General features: G+C 54.0%; 1 protein-coding gene and 1 long non-coding RNA gene across 3 annotated transcripts in view; one reads left to right on the plus strand and one right to left on the minus strand.

Annotated features, from left to right (window-relative positions):
• Positions 1 to 1,822: 1,822 nt before the first annotated feature.
• Positions 1,823 to 14,770, plus strand: part of TSPAN15 (tetraspanin 15) — a 50,088-nt gene continuing 37,140 nt past the window's right edge. Inside the window, exon 1 of one of the 2 annotated variants that reach the window (XM_045040071.1) lies at positions 1,823 to 2,071. In XM_045040071.1, coding sequence (XP_044896006.1) covers positions 1,976 to 2,071 — 96 coding nt within the window. In that variant the 5' untranslated portion in view covers positions 1,823 to 1,975. The remainder of the gene's footprint in view (positions 2,072 to 14,770) is intronic. The other variant, XM_003994004.6, reaches the window with a different exon arrangement.
• On the minus strand, positions 11,684 to 13,614 carry LOC123380794. Its single transcript, XR_006586979.1, has 2 exons — positions 13,401 to 13,614; positions 11,684 to 12,098 (listed from the first exon to the last, which is right to left on the minus strand). It is a non-coding gene; the product is annotated as an uncharacterized LOC123380794 (long non-coding RNA).

Consider the following 14,770-nt stretch of genomic DNA (forward strand, 5'->3'; position numbering starts at 1 on the left):
GTGGGGAGGCTAACCCTCTGGGAGAGAGAGGCAGACAATCCCTCAGGGGGGTAGGGGATGAGACCAGGACCTGAAAGAGAGGGTATAAGGCTAGCTCTCCAGGGCTGGGTGGGGGAGGCTGGTTCCCCCAAAGAAGGGTAAAGAGTTAGTTTCCTCTTCCTTAAAGGACAACTTTTTAAAAGACGTCTTTGTAGCCCCTGGCTATTCCTTCCCGGTTCCAGGTCCCTACCCATCACAAACACCCTTGACTGACTCGCTCCCATTGTACCAGGAAACTGAATTCCTTTTACTTCTCTGGGCAAGGCATTGCCTTCCACCTGTAGGGGCCAAGGGCTGGCTGCCCCAAGATAGGCCACTTTGGCATGAAAATCATTTCGAATTGAAAAGCATTGCAGCCCAGCAGGTTCAGGAAAAGCTCTTTACCTCCCCCTCAACTGCCTAAAAAGAATGTGGATGGAGAATCGGCTCCAGGAAGACACAGGTAACTACACTATGACATAAACTAGGTATGGCAGACAGGGAGGAACCTAGCAAGGCCTGTTTGATCCAAGTCCTCTTTGTCCCTGAGGCGCCCTGAAAACATTTATCAAACATTTACTCTTTTTCATCTTCCTGTGAATTGCATTTCTTCTCTTTGAAGTCCCAGACCCCTGCCCCCTTCCCCTTAGTTCAGAACGACACCTATATCTCATTTTGCCCGTCTTTGGAATGTTCATGTCTATGTGGGTTCTCTATACGAATGTGATTTTCACATGTTCATCTGTGTCATGTCAGTTTGATTCTTAGTCTGGCTAGCAGGACCTTGAAGGGGACAGGACCTTCCTGCTCCCCAACACTTCTGCACCCCAATCTTACTTTCTTCCTTCTAGGGCAGAGCCTGGGGGGCTGGGGCTGGGGCTGGCTCTGGCTTGGTGTCTCTCTCTGGGTGGGGTGTAAAAAAGGGACCTGGATTAGGGTGCCATTCCTTCAGTCACCACCAGGGACCCCATCCAGCACTGCCTTGAGCTCGTGACCTCTGGGCCACGCATTTAACTACCGAATGCCACAAACGGTTGTCTGACTCCCGAGCCCCAGGCTGAGCTTGGCAATGAAACAGCGATGAGACAAGATGGGGCCATGGGAGACAGATTCTGACCCCAGGCAGAGGAAATGCAGGGAGGGAAGAGGCTGGGTCAGATCGGGGCCAAGCGTGCGCTAGGGGTCTCGGACCTGGCCTGAGGATGGATGGGGGAGCGCTTCCCAGAGGAGGGGGGCCCTCGGGGCAAGGTTGGGAACTCCACCGGCCTCAGAGAAGGTGATTCCCGGAGGCTTGTTGGAAAAAGGCTGGTCGGGGATCTGTGACAAAGGTGAACTCGTGGCCCCAGCTGCAAGAGGACTCCTCAGTCCCACCCTGGTTTGCTGCACCTTCCCAACTAATTTCTGTCCTCCTTCCCACTCAGGCTGAGCGCCTCCACTGCCTTATTCCATTCACGTTTTGCACATTCATTTGCACACTTTTAACACCTTCCCGGTTAGTTCCTGCCCTCTCGTGCAGTCTTCTCTCCTGACAACAGTGGGAAGCACTCATTTCTTTGTAGCCCGAATTAGGTACGCCTGGTCTCTCCCCAGCGTCCAACCGTGCACGCTCTCCTACGGCCCCCTCCGCTCACTTCGCACAGGCTTCACCCGAGTTGCGCAGGACCCGGTTGGCCTAACCCTCGTCCCCTCCGCTCCCTTTGCCTCCGGTGGGCCCCGGCCTCAGCCCCGCCCCCTGCCCGCCCCCTTCCAGAGGGCGGGGCCGGGGCCTCGCGCCCATTGGCCGCTGGGCCGGCTGGTCCCAGCCGGGGCTGTGATTGCGGCTAGCAGATGTCAGTCCCGGAGCGAGCGCCGGTGGCGGGGCGCGCGGCCCGGCTGGCAGCCGCAGGTGGGGCTGCTCACCGCGAGGGACCTAACTCGGGAGCCCCGGAGCCCCGCAGCCCCGCGGACAGTATCCAGGATGCCCCGCGGGGACTCGGAGCAGGTGCGCTACTGCGCGCGCCTCTCCTACCTCTGGCTCAAGTTCTCGCTGGTCATCTACTCCACGGTGTTCTGGGTGAGTGACCCCACAGGGGTCCTGAGATGGAGGAGGGGTTGCCGACACTCCCTGGATCGCTCCCACGCCGAATCGGGGTTGGGTCCAGACTTGGCTGCTCCAGGGAGGGCGCGGGGAGGGCACGCCTAGTTTCTCGTCTCACTTTCACTGGGAACCAGGAAATTCTGGCACCCGGCTCAGCCTGAATTTCAGCAGCCGGTGGGACCAGAGCGATAGAGACAGTTGACTACAGCGAAGGAGCGCTACCTGGCTCACCTGTGTGCACCTGCCCAGAGCGTTGGTTTTCCGCGTCTGTTGCGTATGGGGTGCGCTAGGCCTCGGTTAGCTGGTTGGCCGCGCCCACCCGCCCCGCCAGTGTTAGACTTTGCCTCCCGATCAGCTTGTGGTCCGGATTGGGCGGGAAACCTGGACTCCCGGTCCTGTCCGCCCTAGCTTCTTGCAGATGCCCCAGAGCGAGATGCTTCCCCACTGTGCCTCGGTTTCCTTTTTCGGTGGAAGTAGAATGGGCGTGACTTGTCCTTGGTGAGGAGTGGTTAGGAGGATTCCACCAGACCACGTCTGGGGAGGTCTCCAGCAGCTCCTGGATGCTGGGTAACTTCCCGCAGCCACTGAGTTTTACCTCCTCTTGTGTATTGCTGGGAGGCAGGGTGTTAGTGGTCGGACATGAATCAGGCTTCAAACCCTGCCACTGTCACTTTCTGGCTGAGTGATCTTGGGGAAGTTACTTAAACTCCCTAGGCCATAGTTTCTTCATCTGCAAACAGACACAGTAATTATATTTAACTTTTAGGATGGGCGTGGAGATTAAATGAAATAGGCCAAGTTATAGTGCTGAGCCCAGGGACCAGTGAAAAGCTCAAGTGTGAGCCATTATTACTCTTGTGGCCTGGGAAGCTGGGCCCTCCTGGTAAGTTGTCCCCAGAGACTGATTTCTTCATGAAGATTTCAGACTAGGCTGGACCCTCACCTAGAAACGAGGACCTCTTTCTAGAGGCCAGCTTGAACCTTGCCTTTCTAGGATAGTCTCCTGCCCCCCACCCCCCTACACTATGCTACAGGGACTGCAGGGGAGATCGCTCACTCCCATCCCTCCTGAAATATATGCACACCCCATTCTCCTCTTGGGGCCCCTCGCTGGATCTATTCTGCTAGCAGGAACAGCTAGATCTGCCTGATAGCAAACAGGTCTGGCTTTCCACTTGACCCCTCAATGGATATGATGATGCCTGGTGGTCAAGAGATCCAGATTCTAGTCTTGTTCTGTTATTGACTCACTGGGAGATCTTAGGCAAGTCACTTCCTCGTTTGGGGTCTCAGCTCTTCAATACTTGCCTGCCTGTCTGGAGGACGAGGCTCAGCCCAATTCCCAATCCGGTTCCCTGGTTCTAGGTAATGTGGAAGAGAGATGAGCCGTACATTTGGGGGCCAGAGGATGGAGCAGAGGAAGGTGGAAGCTCCAGGGAGGCAGGAGGTTGTATGTGGGATTGGGGTGGGGGTCATTCTCTCCCAAAGGTGCATCAGCACCAACCAGAGGTTTTTAAAAACTCTACGGATACCTGGGCCATGGCACAGATATTTATTTAAACTATTTAAGCTCCCCAGGTAATTCTGATTTGCAGTCAGGGTTATAAACTGCGGGGCCAGATGGTCTCATAGGCCCCTCGGTTCTGATTCTTGGATTCTTTGCCTGCTCCTTGCTTGTCAGGCCACAGGAGCTCTACTCTCTGAAGGTCACAGTTGAGAGAAGGCTAAGGTTGATGGTGGGGGGGAGGTGGGAAGATCAGAAGCCAGAAGGTGGGGACTGTGTTTCTGGCTTCACTGCCACCCTCCAGATGTAATCATTGACCTGTCTCTTACTCTTAACCTCCTTTGCACCTCCATGTTCCTATCTATAAAATGGGCAATTGATACCCTGCTCCACACCTCATTGGATTGTTTTTAGGACTCGTGGTATGGGGAGATAGTGACATGTGGGTGTGACTAGTGCTGTACAAAAGAGAGTTACACAGGTACAATTGAACTCGAATTGTCTTAAAAAAATTTTTTTTAATGTTTATTTTTTGAGAGAGAGACAGAGAGAGAGTGCAAGCAGGGGAGGGGCAGAGAGAGAGGGAGACACAGAATCCCAAGCAGGCTCCAGGCTCTGAGCTGTCAGCACAGAGCCCAACGCGGGGCTGGAACTCAACAAACTGCAAGCTCATGACCTGGACCAAAGTCAGATGCTTAATCAACTGAGCCACCCAGGCGCTCCAGAACTCGAATTTTCAAGGCCTTGTTCTGTCTCTGTCCCTGTAGCCTCGAGAGAAGACCACTCAATGGCCCTTGCTTTGCTTCTCTTGGGGCCAGCTGGGACTCAGAACTCAGAATCTTTCCTCTCTAGTCAACTGAGGTTGCCTCACTAAATCCTTGACTTCCCATTCCTGGAAGTGTTTCTGCTTAAAAACCTCCCCCACCCATGCCAAGAGGTCAGCCACCTGCCGGCTGTGCCAGGGCAGCTCCAGGTGCCAGATCTTCTCTGCAGGGCGGAGGCCAGTGTGAGTGAGTAATTTGTCCTAGACTGGCCTTGCTGTTAATCGGAGACCCATTTAGGAAGGCCCATTAGCTCTGGTACCATCCCTTGGGATGTGGGTGGGGTCAGGGGTTACTTGTTTTATAAGCTCAAAGTAGTAACACTTTCAACTCAGTCTTTAGGTCTGGAAGGGACCATAAGTTTCACCAGAGGCAGGCACCTTCTGTAAGACTTTTTGCTTTAGAACTTATCATCAGATAGGAAATGCGAGGGCACTGTGCAAAATTTTATACTATCAAAGAGCAGTCATTGGTGATAAGCCTCTCTCCCGCCCCTCTCCCCTGTTCTGCCCTGGTCAGTTTCCTGTCACTTTCTTCTAAGATAATACTCTAGCCATGGGATGCCCTAGGCATGAACATGTGCATGTATCATATATTCTTTTTTTTCCCCAAACAAGGTAGCACATTATACACAGTTTTGCCCTTCCCTTCTCACTTAAATTGAAGTCTATGCGAATCCGGGAGCGAATCCGGGAGTGGTTGCCTCATTCGGTCTGATGACGAGATAGAATTCACCGTAGGCTGTGCCCAAACTCATTCAATCAGTCCTCAGCTGGGGAACTCGGGGTGTTTCCAATCTTTGGTTACTGCAAACAGCAGTGCAATGAGCAGCTTTGAATGTGTCATTTTGCACCCGTGTGTGTCTACCTGCAGGGTAGTTTCTAGAAGGAGAACTGGCCTGAGGCATATGTGAACGTACAATCGACGTACAGAAATGCACCGATGATAAGTGGACACAGCCTGATGGATTTTTGCTAAGTGAACACACATGCATCATCAGCCCCCAGGTCAACCGCTAGAACGGGAAGCAGAAGCCAGAAGCCCCCCACTTGCTCCCACCCCCGTCACCACCCCTTCCCTCCGGCGGCAATCACAGTCAGAATATCAAATAGCCTAGAACCGCTTTGCCTGTTTTTGTATGTGTGTTTAAAATTTTGATGTTTGTTAAATTGCCCTACATAGAGTTCATACCAATTATGGTGTTATCTACGATATTACTTTAAACTGACTCACTTTTTAATGTTAAAATTTTTTCCAAAGGAGGCTTTATGTATGTCATCACTGCCAATGGGAAACCAAAGTGCATCATCAAAAATAGCATGTAGCTGTAATGGTAAATAGTGCAGGGAAAACAAAACGTTATTAAATCCTGGCTGGATATTTCGGGTGATGTAGGCTGTGGACCTGAGTTCTGTGCTCCAAAGGCAGGCTGGCAAGTGTTTGAGAGGCGGAAAGACAAACCGACACCAAGACAGATTTGCTCCTGGATGCGGCGGGCAGGATGGGAAGGGCAGTGAGCCATGAAGACGTTTCTCAGCCTATGAGTCAAGGTGAATATGACCTTGATCACTTACAGGAGCTCCTGTCCCACACCTGGGGTCCCCTTTGTTTTCAGATGGGGACCTCGGGGCCCAGGGCGTGTTTCAGGGTCCCTCCGCAAAGCTGGTGTGAGTCCCCACATCTCCATATCCCCAGTTCAGTGCTCCTTCCGGTAGGTCTCTGAGCACGTCTCCGTGAGGAATGAGCTCACCCAGAGGCACTTTGGAGCCTCCTCTTCCGACCATGCAGTGTGAATCATTCTGACACATGTGCCCTCAACCCACTGGGGACACATCTCTAATTTTAGCGTTGACCACAGGGTATCCTAGAGATCCATTTACACGACTGTTTTTCCCTGTTGGACTGTGGGCTCGTAGAGGTCAGGGGCGCAGCTCATTCATATCCTTTTCCGTATGCTGGTCTTGGGGCTGGGGACACAGGAAGTGCTCGGGGAAAGGTTGTTGCATTAAGGTGGTCAGGTCCGAACTTGTGTCTTGTAAGGACCTGAGGTGGGGGCACCTGGATCAGGGGCTGAGCTGGGTGTGTAGCCAGCGGTGGTCAGAATTGCTGAGGCTTTGAATCTGCAGAGTGGGCTGGGCTGATCACGGAGACACGGGCCATCCAGAAAGCATGAGCCTGTTGCCTTGACAATGCGGTAGAATTTCCAGTCGGGTACAAAAGGGTGTCAGGGCTGGGGAATGTTGACTAGCCAGGAAGAAAAGGACTTGGGGGGTGAGTGGGAAGGAAGTGGGCATGGCTAAGTGGGGGAGGTAAGAAGTGCCACGGGCAGTATTAATTCTTTGCCTTCTCCAAGGATGGATGCCGTTATCATAGCTTGGCTTGTGATTCTTTATATTTCCTATAGTTTTTTTTTTTTCCTGTTTTTTAATGTTTATTTATTTTTGACAGAGAAAGAGAGAGACAGAGACAGAGACAGAGCATGAGCGGGGGAGGGGAAGAGAGAGAGAGATAGAGAGAGAGAGAGAGACAGAGCATGGGCAGGGGAGGGGCAGAGAGAGAGAGGGAGACACAGAATCCGAAGCAGGCTCCAAGCTGTCAGCACAGAGCCCGATGCGGGGCTTGAGCTCACAAACCACGAGATCATGACCTGAGCCGAAGTCGGATGCTCAGCTGGCTGAGCCACCCAGGCGCCCTGGTATTTCCTATAGTTTAATGTTTAGGAGTGTGGACTCTATATCAGGCTGCATGGATTCAAATCCCAATTCTAGCATTTATAATTTGAGTGACTTGGGCACTAATTTCTATGTGCCTCAATTGCTTTATCTGTAAAATGGGTGATAGTAGAGAGTTGCTGGGACCATGAAATGGATGAGTATGTAGGAAGAGCTTAGAACAATGCCTGGCACGTGATAAACATGACGTCAACTACTTAAGGATTAGCCAATCTTTTCCCATCTCTGTTTTCTTAGGTACCCAAAAGCCAAAGACTGAGCATAGAAGGGTCCTTAAAGGCACCTCTAGAGTGAGCTTTTCACTTTACTGAGGAAAAAAGGGGCATGGAGAGAGGAAGTAGGTTGCTTTAGACCCCATAGCAAGTTCGTGACAGACCAAGAACAGGACCGGAGTTGCCTGATTGAAGTTTCTTCACTGGGTCACCATGACCTTCACCGGCCGCCCCCCTTCCCCCCACACCCGTGGTCTCCCCCTGCTGTCGGGGCTCGGGGTGTGGGTGGAGGGTAGCATTTCTGGAAGGAGCCGTGTACCTGGCCTCCCAGTTATGCACTAGATGAAGCCAGACGAAAAAGGAAGGAGATTTAGTTTCCAGCAGGAATTTCCAACTTTGGAAAAGAGCCTTATTGTTTTTGTGAAAATAATATGTGCATATAGTTAAAAACCTTTCAGGCAATTCAGGTAAGTGCACCGAAGACAGTAAAAGTCGCCTTTGTTCTGTCACTGGGAGAGAACCACTGTTACGTGCTGGCAAACACTCATTTGGCCATCTCCTCGTACGCATGTGTACCTACTTTATTTCCTGAATTATTACTTATCATTGTGCTTGAATCCTCAGGCAGGTCCATTTTCCTCTTGTTCTAGGCAAGCATTTCAAAGAGAAAATAGTGAAATTCAAGCAGAAAGTGACTTCACCCTGGAGAAGCAGCCACCATGCCTAAGAGGCTGTCAGAGAAGACCTGGAAGCAATGGGACTGGGGTCCCTTCCCCCAGCCTGGCCGAGGGGCCTTAAAAACCCAGAGAATCAAGAAGGCAGACCCGGAAGGGATTTGGAGAGCCTTCCAGTGCACTCCTTTTGCCGATGAGCAAACTAAGGCCTCGAGAAAGTTCCTTTGCTCTTAGCTTAGGCTTCGGTGCACCAGCCCTTCTCTCGCTGTAGGAGAGGCATTGTTTTAAATTGTGGGACTCGATTGGGACCTCGCCATCTTTGGTTGTTTGTTCCTGAGAAGCTGAGAAGCAGGAGTAACCACCCGCCCTCCTTCGTGCCCCTGCCTGGCGCCTCTTCTCTCCAGGTGACTCACAATGCCAACCTGGGGTGGGGCTCAGAGTAAACCAGATAAGAGACTGATAATGAAATTTCTGTACCCAACTGGCTCCACAGACAGGGGAAAGATGTCTTCTGGGTTAGCCCAGGACACACAAGATTGAGAAGATTAACCTTTTCCAGAGAGAACCTGTGGCTGTGAGTGGGTTTGAACCTCCATTTTAGTGGAAGGTGGGAGAGTCTGGTCCTGACCTGCCATTCTCTCCAGGGTGAAGAAGGTTCTTTGCTTATTCGGTCAACAAATAGTTACTTGATGCCTAGTGTCGATGCCAGGCACTGTGATGTTTACTGGAAAACAGCTATGAACAAGACAGACTTAGTCCAGGCCTTGGAAGACAGACAAACCAGTAAATAAGTGTAGCTTGTGACTGGTACTAAAAAGGAAATTAGGGAGCAAGTGGGGGAGATGGGAGTTCCTACTTGGGATGGTATGGTCAAGGAAGGCCTTTGTGAGAAGCTGACATTTCAGCTGACGCCCAAGGAATGAGATGGAGCCAGCCATAGAAAAGGCCTATAGAGGACATCGCCGACAGAGGGAGTAGTGTGTACACAGGCCCTGAGGTGGGCAAGTATGGCTGAGGCAGATGGGGAAGCTTAAGAAGGGCCATGTTGTGAGTGGAGAGGGTGGCTCCTGGTTCTCTAAGGAGTATGGGGTCTGAGTGACTGAAAGGGAGGTTTCATTGTCAGGACCCAATGGCAGGGCCAGTTGGAGACAGATCAAGTGCTCGTTCTGCTGTGTGACCCCAGCTAGAGAGGACTGACTCTCTGAGCCTCTAGACTTCTCATCTGTGGATACCCGAGAGGCCTTGGGGAGGCTTCTGCAAGAGGAGAGATGCCAAGGCACCATGCACACTGTAGGGCCTGGTGTCCGCTGGGGCCTTGCAGAGCTCAGGGGGGCTGGGATAGAAGATGTGAGAACTTCCGGAGTCTGTCTTATTAGAGGAGGCCACTTCCTGCTGGTGATGCTCTGTCTGCTTAGAGCAGATGGACGTGGCCATACTCTTAGGTGGAGAAGTCTGACCCCTTGGGAGTGCAGATGGCCTTTTACAGGAACCCGGTCCTTCCCACCCCTTAGTTCTTGGGCTGTAGTGGTGTACCTATCGGCAGAAGCCGTGTGCCGCCTGATGGGCACGTGGGTCCAGGCAGGCAGTCATAGAAGTGTCCCGCAAGGCTGAGAGCTGGACAAGTGGGGCTGGGAGAAGCACTTCCAGGAGCCCAGGCGCAGGGCGTTCCTCAGCCCGGGAATGTCAGGCAGGTGGCAGATAGAACTCAGGTTCACAGCCTATATAAACCACACGACCCAGCTAGGATTTAATAAAGTCCCTCAACAACTCCTGTCTTCATCTTCTTTCTGCCCTGATCATGAGTCCCCCACTCTTGGGATGGAAAGAGTCAAGTGGCCACCGCCACCCCTATGGGAGCCCAACTGTTTGTCCACCGCTAAGTGACCCGCCAGAGCCTCCTGGGAGCCGCTGGCCAGCCCCGCCCCCATCACAGGCTGTCTGCAGCTGCCCTGAGCTCTCTGCTAGGACTCCGTGAGTGACAGCCTCTCAAGGGACACGGACAGTGCTGGCTCATCTCTCCCCCCAGCCCAGCGCAGGGCCAGCCAAACAGTGAGCCTGGGCCAGAGGCTGGGCAGAACCAAAGTCAGAGGCCTGAGTTCCAGGCGGCTGCCTGAGTCCTCTCTGGCCCTGCAGGGACCAGCCTTCCCTGCTGCACACAAGGCCACACATCAGGCCTCTGTCCCCGGGCACAGCAGCAGTCCCGTTTACGGTGTGGACACCGGTACCCCAGATGGAAAGGGTAATACCGAGTGAAATCGCCGACTGGTGCCCATCGTCCCCTCTGAACGCTCAACGGAGGTTGTCCCATTGGCCGCAGAGTTTTAGCACCAGAAGCCGTTGCTGTGTGGTCTGGTGTATTTCCTCCCCCTTTGAAAGGCAGGGGTTGCATCAGATGCCCTCCATGGTCCTTGGAAGTTTGGCCCAAATGGCAGTCCAAGTCACCTTCTAACTGCCAAGTAACAGGTGACACTCCTGTTCTGAAAGTCTGTAAGAGAATCCTAAATGTTTTACAGCCCCGCTTGGCAAGCAATTTCGATTAAACTGCTTTTACAACCAGGAAGTCCTTCCTGAGAGCTAACTCACATTCCTTTCCCCTGTTTTCCCCTCCTTCCATCAGGGCTTTCCTTGAAGACCGGGATCCCCTAAGAAAGCAGATGTAGAGCCCAGCCATTGGCCTGTGGGGCAGGCAGGGACCTGGAGGGGGCGGGGCGGAGGGAGGGGGCGGGGCGGAGGGAGGGGCAGGGCCAAAGGCCTCACCCCAAGCCGGCCTTGCTCCTCCCCCAAACCCCATCCGGGTCTTCTCAGGCTTCAGCACAGCCCACTAGAAGGGAAAGAGGTTTTGTCTGCTCCGTTGGGCCTCTCCCTAGTGAGACCGCCTGGTGCAGCCGAAAGAAGGGGCTTGTGTTTTGTTTCCACAAATCACAAGTTCCCCGGGACTGCCGTAACAACTGGGTGGCTTACGGCAACAGAAATATGTGCTGTCGCCATCCTGGAGGTCTGAAGTCTAAATCCAGCGTGTCACAAGGCTCGTCTACCTCCAGAGGCTGTGGGGGAAATCCTTGCCCGCCTCTACAGGCTTCTGGTGGCTTGCCTGCCTCTGCCTCCACTTTTACGGGGTCTTTCCCTCTGTGCCTGTGTCGTTCTTCTGTCTCGAAGTTCCCTCTGCCTTTTCTTGTAAGGACGCTTGTCATTCGACTTAAGGCACACCCAGGTGATCAGGATGGTTTCATCTCAAGATTCAGAACCTAATTATACCTGCCAGGGCCCCTTTTCCAAATAAGGTTACGTTCACAAACATGAACCTATCTTGTTTGGGGAGGGGGCATTCAATCCACAGCAGAGCTCAGTGGTCAGAGTCAGAAATGGAGTCCCCATCCTCTCACTAACTAAAATCACCATGACCCCAAACAAGTACATCTCGCCTGTCTGGAACTGTTTCCCCATCTGGAAAATGGGGCTAGGCCACCCCCTGCCACATCTCTCCTCCCGGGGACAGAGCTGCAGGTCAGTGAGATCACAACCAGTGTTCCAACATGATGCCCGGGTGTCAGTAGTTCTCAAGCTGAGGACATAATTTAAGGGGGGAAAAAATCATAGCTCGACTCCCCAAGTGTGAATTCCCGACTCAGAAAGACCCCTCAAGTCTGGTTCTATAGAAACTTCTTTAAGTTACAAAGTTAACTACAGAGAAGGGTTACCTTTAGAACAGATAAAAGAACGTTGTAAAGATAACCAAAAGGAAAACAAAATTCTAGAGCTCAGCGACCACCCCCCGCTCCCTGGGCACATCCCAGTCCCCCCGAGAAGCCTGGCCTCCCAGATGATCTCCCACATCCCCTAGCTCTCCCTTCACCATTTGAAGCAGCAAGCCTCTCCCGCGTGGTGCGCTAACTTCCCAGACGCTGTCCAGATGGTCCAGGAGGCTGGGGAAGGCTCAGCGCTTCACTCTGGATTCACACGGAGAGAGTGTTGGCTTGGAAACCTGGCTGGTTTCATCAGAATTCCCTCGCGGGCACCATCAGAGCGGCATCTTCCACGCCGACCTGCATGCTCAAATCACCTGGGTAGGTTTAAAAAGGATAGGTGCCTGGGTCCCCCCCCGTACTACGCACTGCATCAACTCTGAAGATGGGGCCTGGTGTGTACTTGTAAAATCCTCCAGGATCAGAAGCCTCCAGACACAGTCAATGAGGCCCACTGATCGACAAGGTCCTTTGGACCTCAGGAAGTGACCCAGGCTCAGAATTTGGCACCAGCCCCAGAAGCCAGCACCCGACTCCACTCGAGCAGGGGACTTGGCCCCCGTCTGCAGTGGGAGGGCCTGGGGGCTGGCCTCTGCCCTCTGCCAAGCACACTGCACCCAGCACAGCACCCAGCTCACTGTGGGCGCGCAGGAACTGACTGCGGGACCCCAAGCACCTCCGTGGCCCCACTGTGCTGCAACCAGCACAGCCCATCCCTTGGTAAGGGACAGGAAGGAGCACAGAAAGCCGATGTGACTTGTCCAAGGCCACACATGGCATCCTGGGAGGGGCTTCCAGCAGTGGGGAGAGTAGGTGGTTCCGGCTCTCCCAGCAGGAAGGAGGAGGGCTCTGAGCCCCCGGAGTCCTGACCAGGCCAAAGCGGTTTCCCTTCTACCCTGCAAGCAAATGTTTATTTCCTGCAGGCCAAGATGCAAATGCCTGCCTTGATGAGAAAGTCCCCTTTGGGAAAAACGAAAGAAGACACAGCAGGCACTTTTCCACAGTGAAATAGTCTGGTGGGGAAGGGGGGCGATTTGCAAATGGTAGGTTGTGCCGGTCACTTCCCCTCATGGGGGCCTGAGTCTCCTCAGCTCTAGAACGGGACAAGTGCCCCTGTCTGCCAGGCTCACAGCGGTTGTTCTGAGGATCCAAAGAGGTGAAACAGTGTTGGTGAGGCAGGGCGCACGATGGCACCCCTCCCTCTGGGCCACACCCCGTGAGCGCAGGGGTCCTGCCCAGGGACGCCTGCTCCGGGCACCTGTGCTGATGCCTGGTGCACGAGACGCTCCACTTGGAGCCCAGCAGGCACCGCCCCACCTACCAGGCCCCTGTGGGAGGTATAACGGTGTCTGCTTCCCACCGACAAGGAATCTGAAGCACAGAGAGTCGAGGGTGACGTGTCCGTGGTCATGCAGCCAGACTCTCTCCTCTCCCATCCATCGAGAAGCGCTCTTCCCCCAACGTGCTGCCTCCAGGCCGAGCCTTTGCAGAGGGGTGTCCGACCTCCACGTCCAGGCCCAGTAGTCACCCTCTGCAGGGTCCCGCCCTCCCTCCTGCAGGCTCCCTTCTGCACTCCCCTCTGCCCGGCCCCCTCCTGGTCCTTCAGGCCCCTTTCCTACCTCCTCAAGGTTATCCCCGAAGCTCCTCTACAGTCCAGGCCATCCAGTGGGACAGGAAACCACACATCACTTCTGGCTGTGTCTGCCGGAGGTCAGCTCCATCTCTGTCAAGGGCTGACCCTCTAGGTGGAAAAATGACACCTTAGTCTTCTCTGTTTCCCCCCTCGGGGCCCAGGCCAGAGAGGACATCTGGTGCGACCTGCTCTTTTCAAAGGGGAGGAAATACACCAGACCACACAGCAACGGCTTCTGGTGCTAAAACTCTGAGGCCAATGGGACAACCTCCGTTGAGCATTCAGAGGGGACGATGGGCACCAGTCGGTGATTTCACTCGGTATTACCCTTTCCATCTGGGGTACCGGTGTCCATACCGTAAACGGGACTGCTGCTGTGCCCGGGACAGAGGCCTGATGTGTGGCCTTGTGTGCATCAGGGAAGGCTGGTCCCTGCAGGGCCAGAGAGGATTCAGGCAGCCGCCTGGAACTCAGGCCTCTGACTTTGGTTCTGCCCAGCCTCTGGCCCAGGCTCACTGTTTGGCTGGCCCTGCGCTGGGCTGGGGGGAGAGATGAGCGAGCACTGTCCGTGTCCCTTGAGAGGCTGTCACTCACGGAGTCCTAGCAGAGAGCTCAGGGCAGCTGCAGACAGCCTGTGATGGGGGCGGGGCCGGCCAGCGGCTCCCAGGAGGCTCTGTCGGGTCACTTAGCGGTGGACAAACAGTTGGGCTCCCATAGGGGTGGCGGTGGCCACTTGACTCTTTCCATCCCAAGAGTGGGGGACTCATGATCAGGGCAGAAAGAAGATGAAGACAGGGGTTGTTCAGCGACCTACAGTCCCTGTGTAGGAGTAGGGCCTGTTTCTGTCTTCTGTCTCCACTGTGGTCTCCTCTGGTGCTGGCCTCTCTTAGAACTGAACTTTCCTTTTTGCAGTCGGGAAGTCCCCCCATGCTGCCCGCTGTCTAATCCGGTCATCTCTTCTGGATCCTACTGTTTTGTCTTTTTAAAGCTAGCAATCGGGGCTCCTGGGTGGCTCGGTTGAGTGTCCCACTCTTGATTTAGGCTCAGGTCATGATTGGTTATGGAAGTGCAGGAAGGCAGAAATGGAGCTGGCATCACTATCCTTCAGTGTCCATCCCTGTGGTTTTAACTTTTCCATCGGGAGAGGGTAGGCCAGGGCGTGAGAACTCTTTCCTGACGAGAGAGGCCAGCTTGTGGTGGCGAGAGCACTGGCTTGGGAGTCTGGAGACCCGGGTCACAGCTGCCGTCCAGCGGCTAATATGCTGTGCGACCTCATGGGAGTGATAACCTCTCTGTGGGCCTCAGATTCCCATCTGCAGAATAAGGCGGTTCGGCCAGAACAGCGTCCATCTGCTT

Source organism: Felis catus, chromosome D2 (genome assembly GCF_018350175.1).
Source record: "Felis catus isolate Fca126 chromosome D2, F.catus_Fca126_mat1.0, whole genome shotgun sequence".
Lineage (NCBI taxonomy): Eukaryota > Metazoa > Chordata > Mammalia > Carnivora > Felidae > Felis > Felis catus.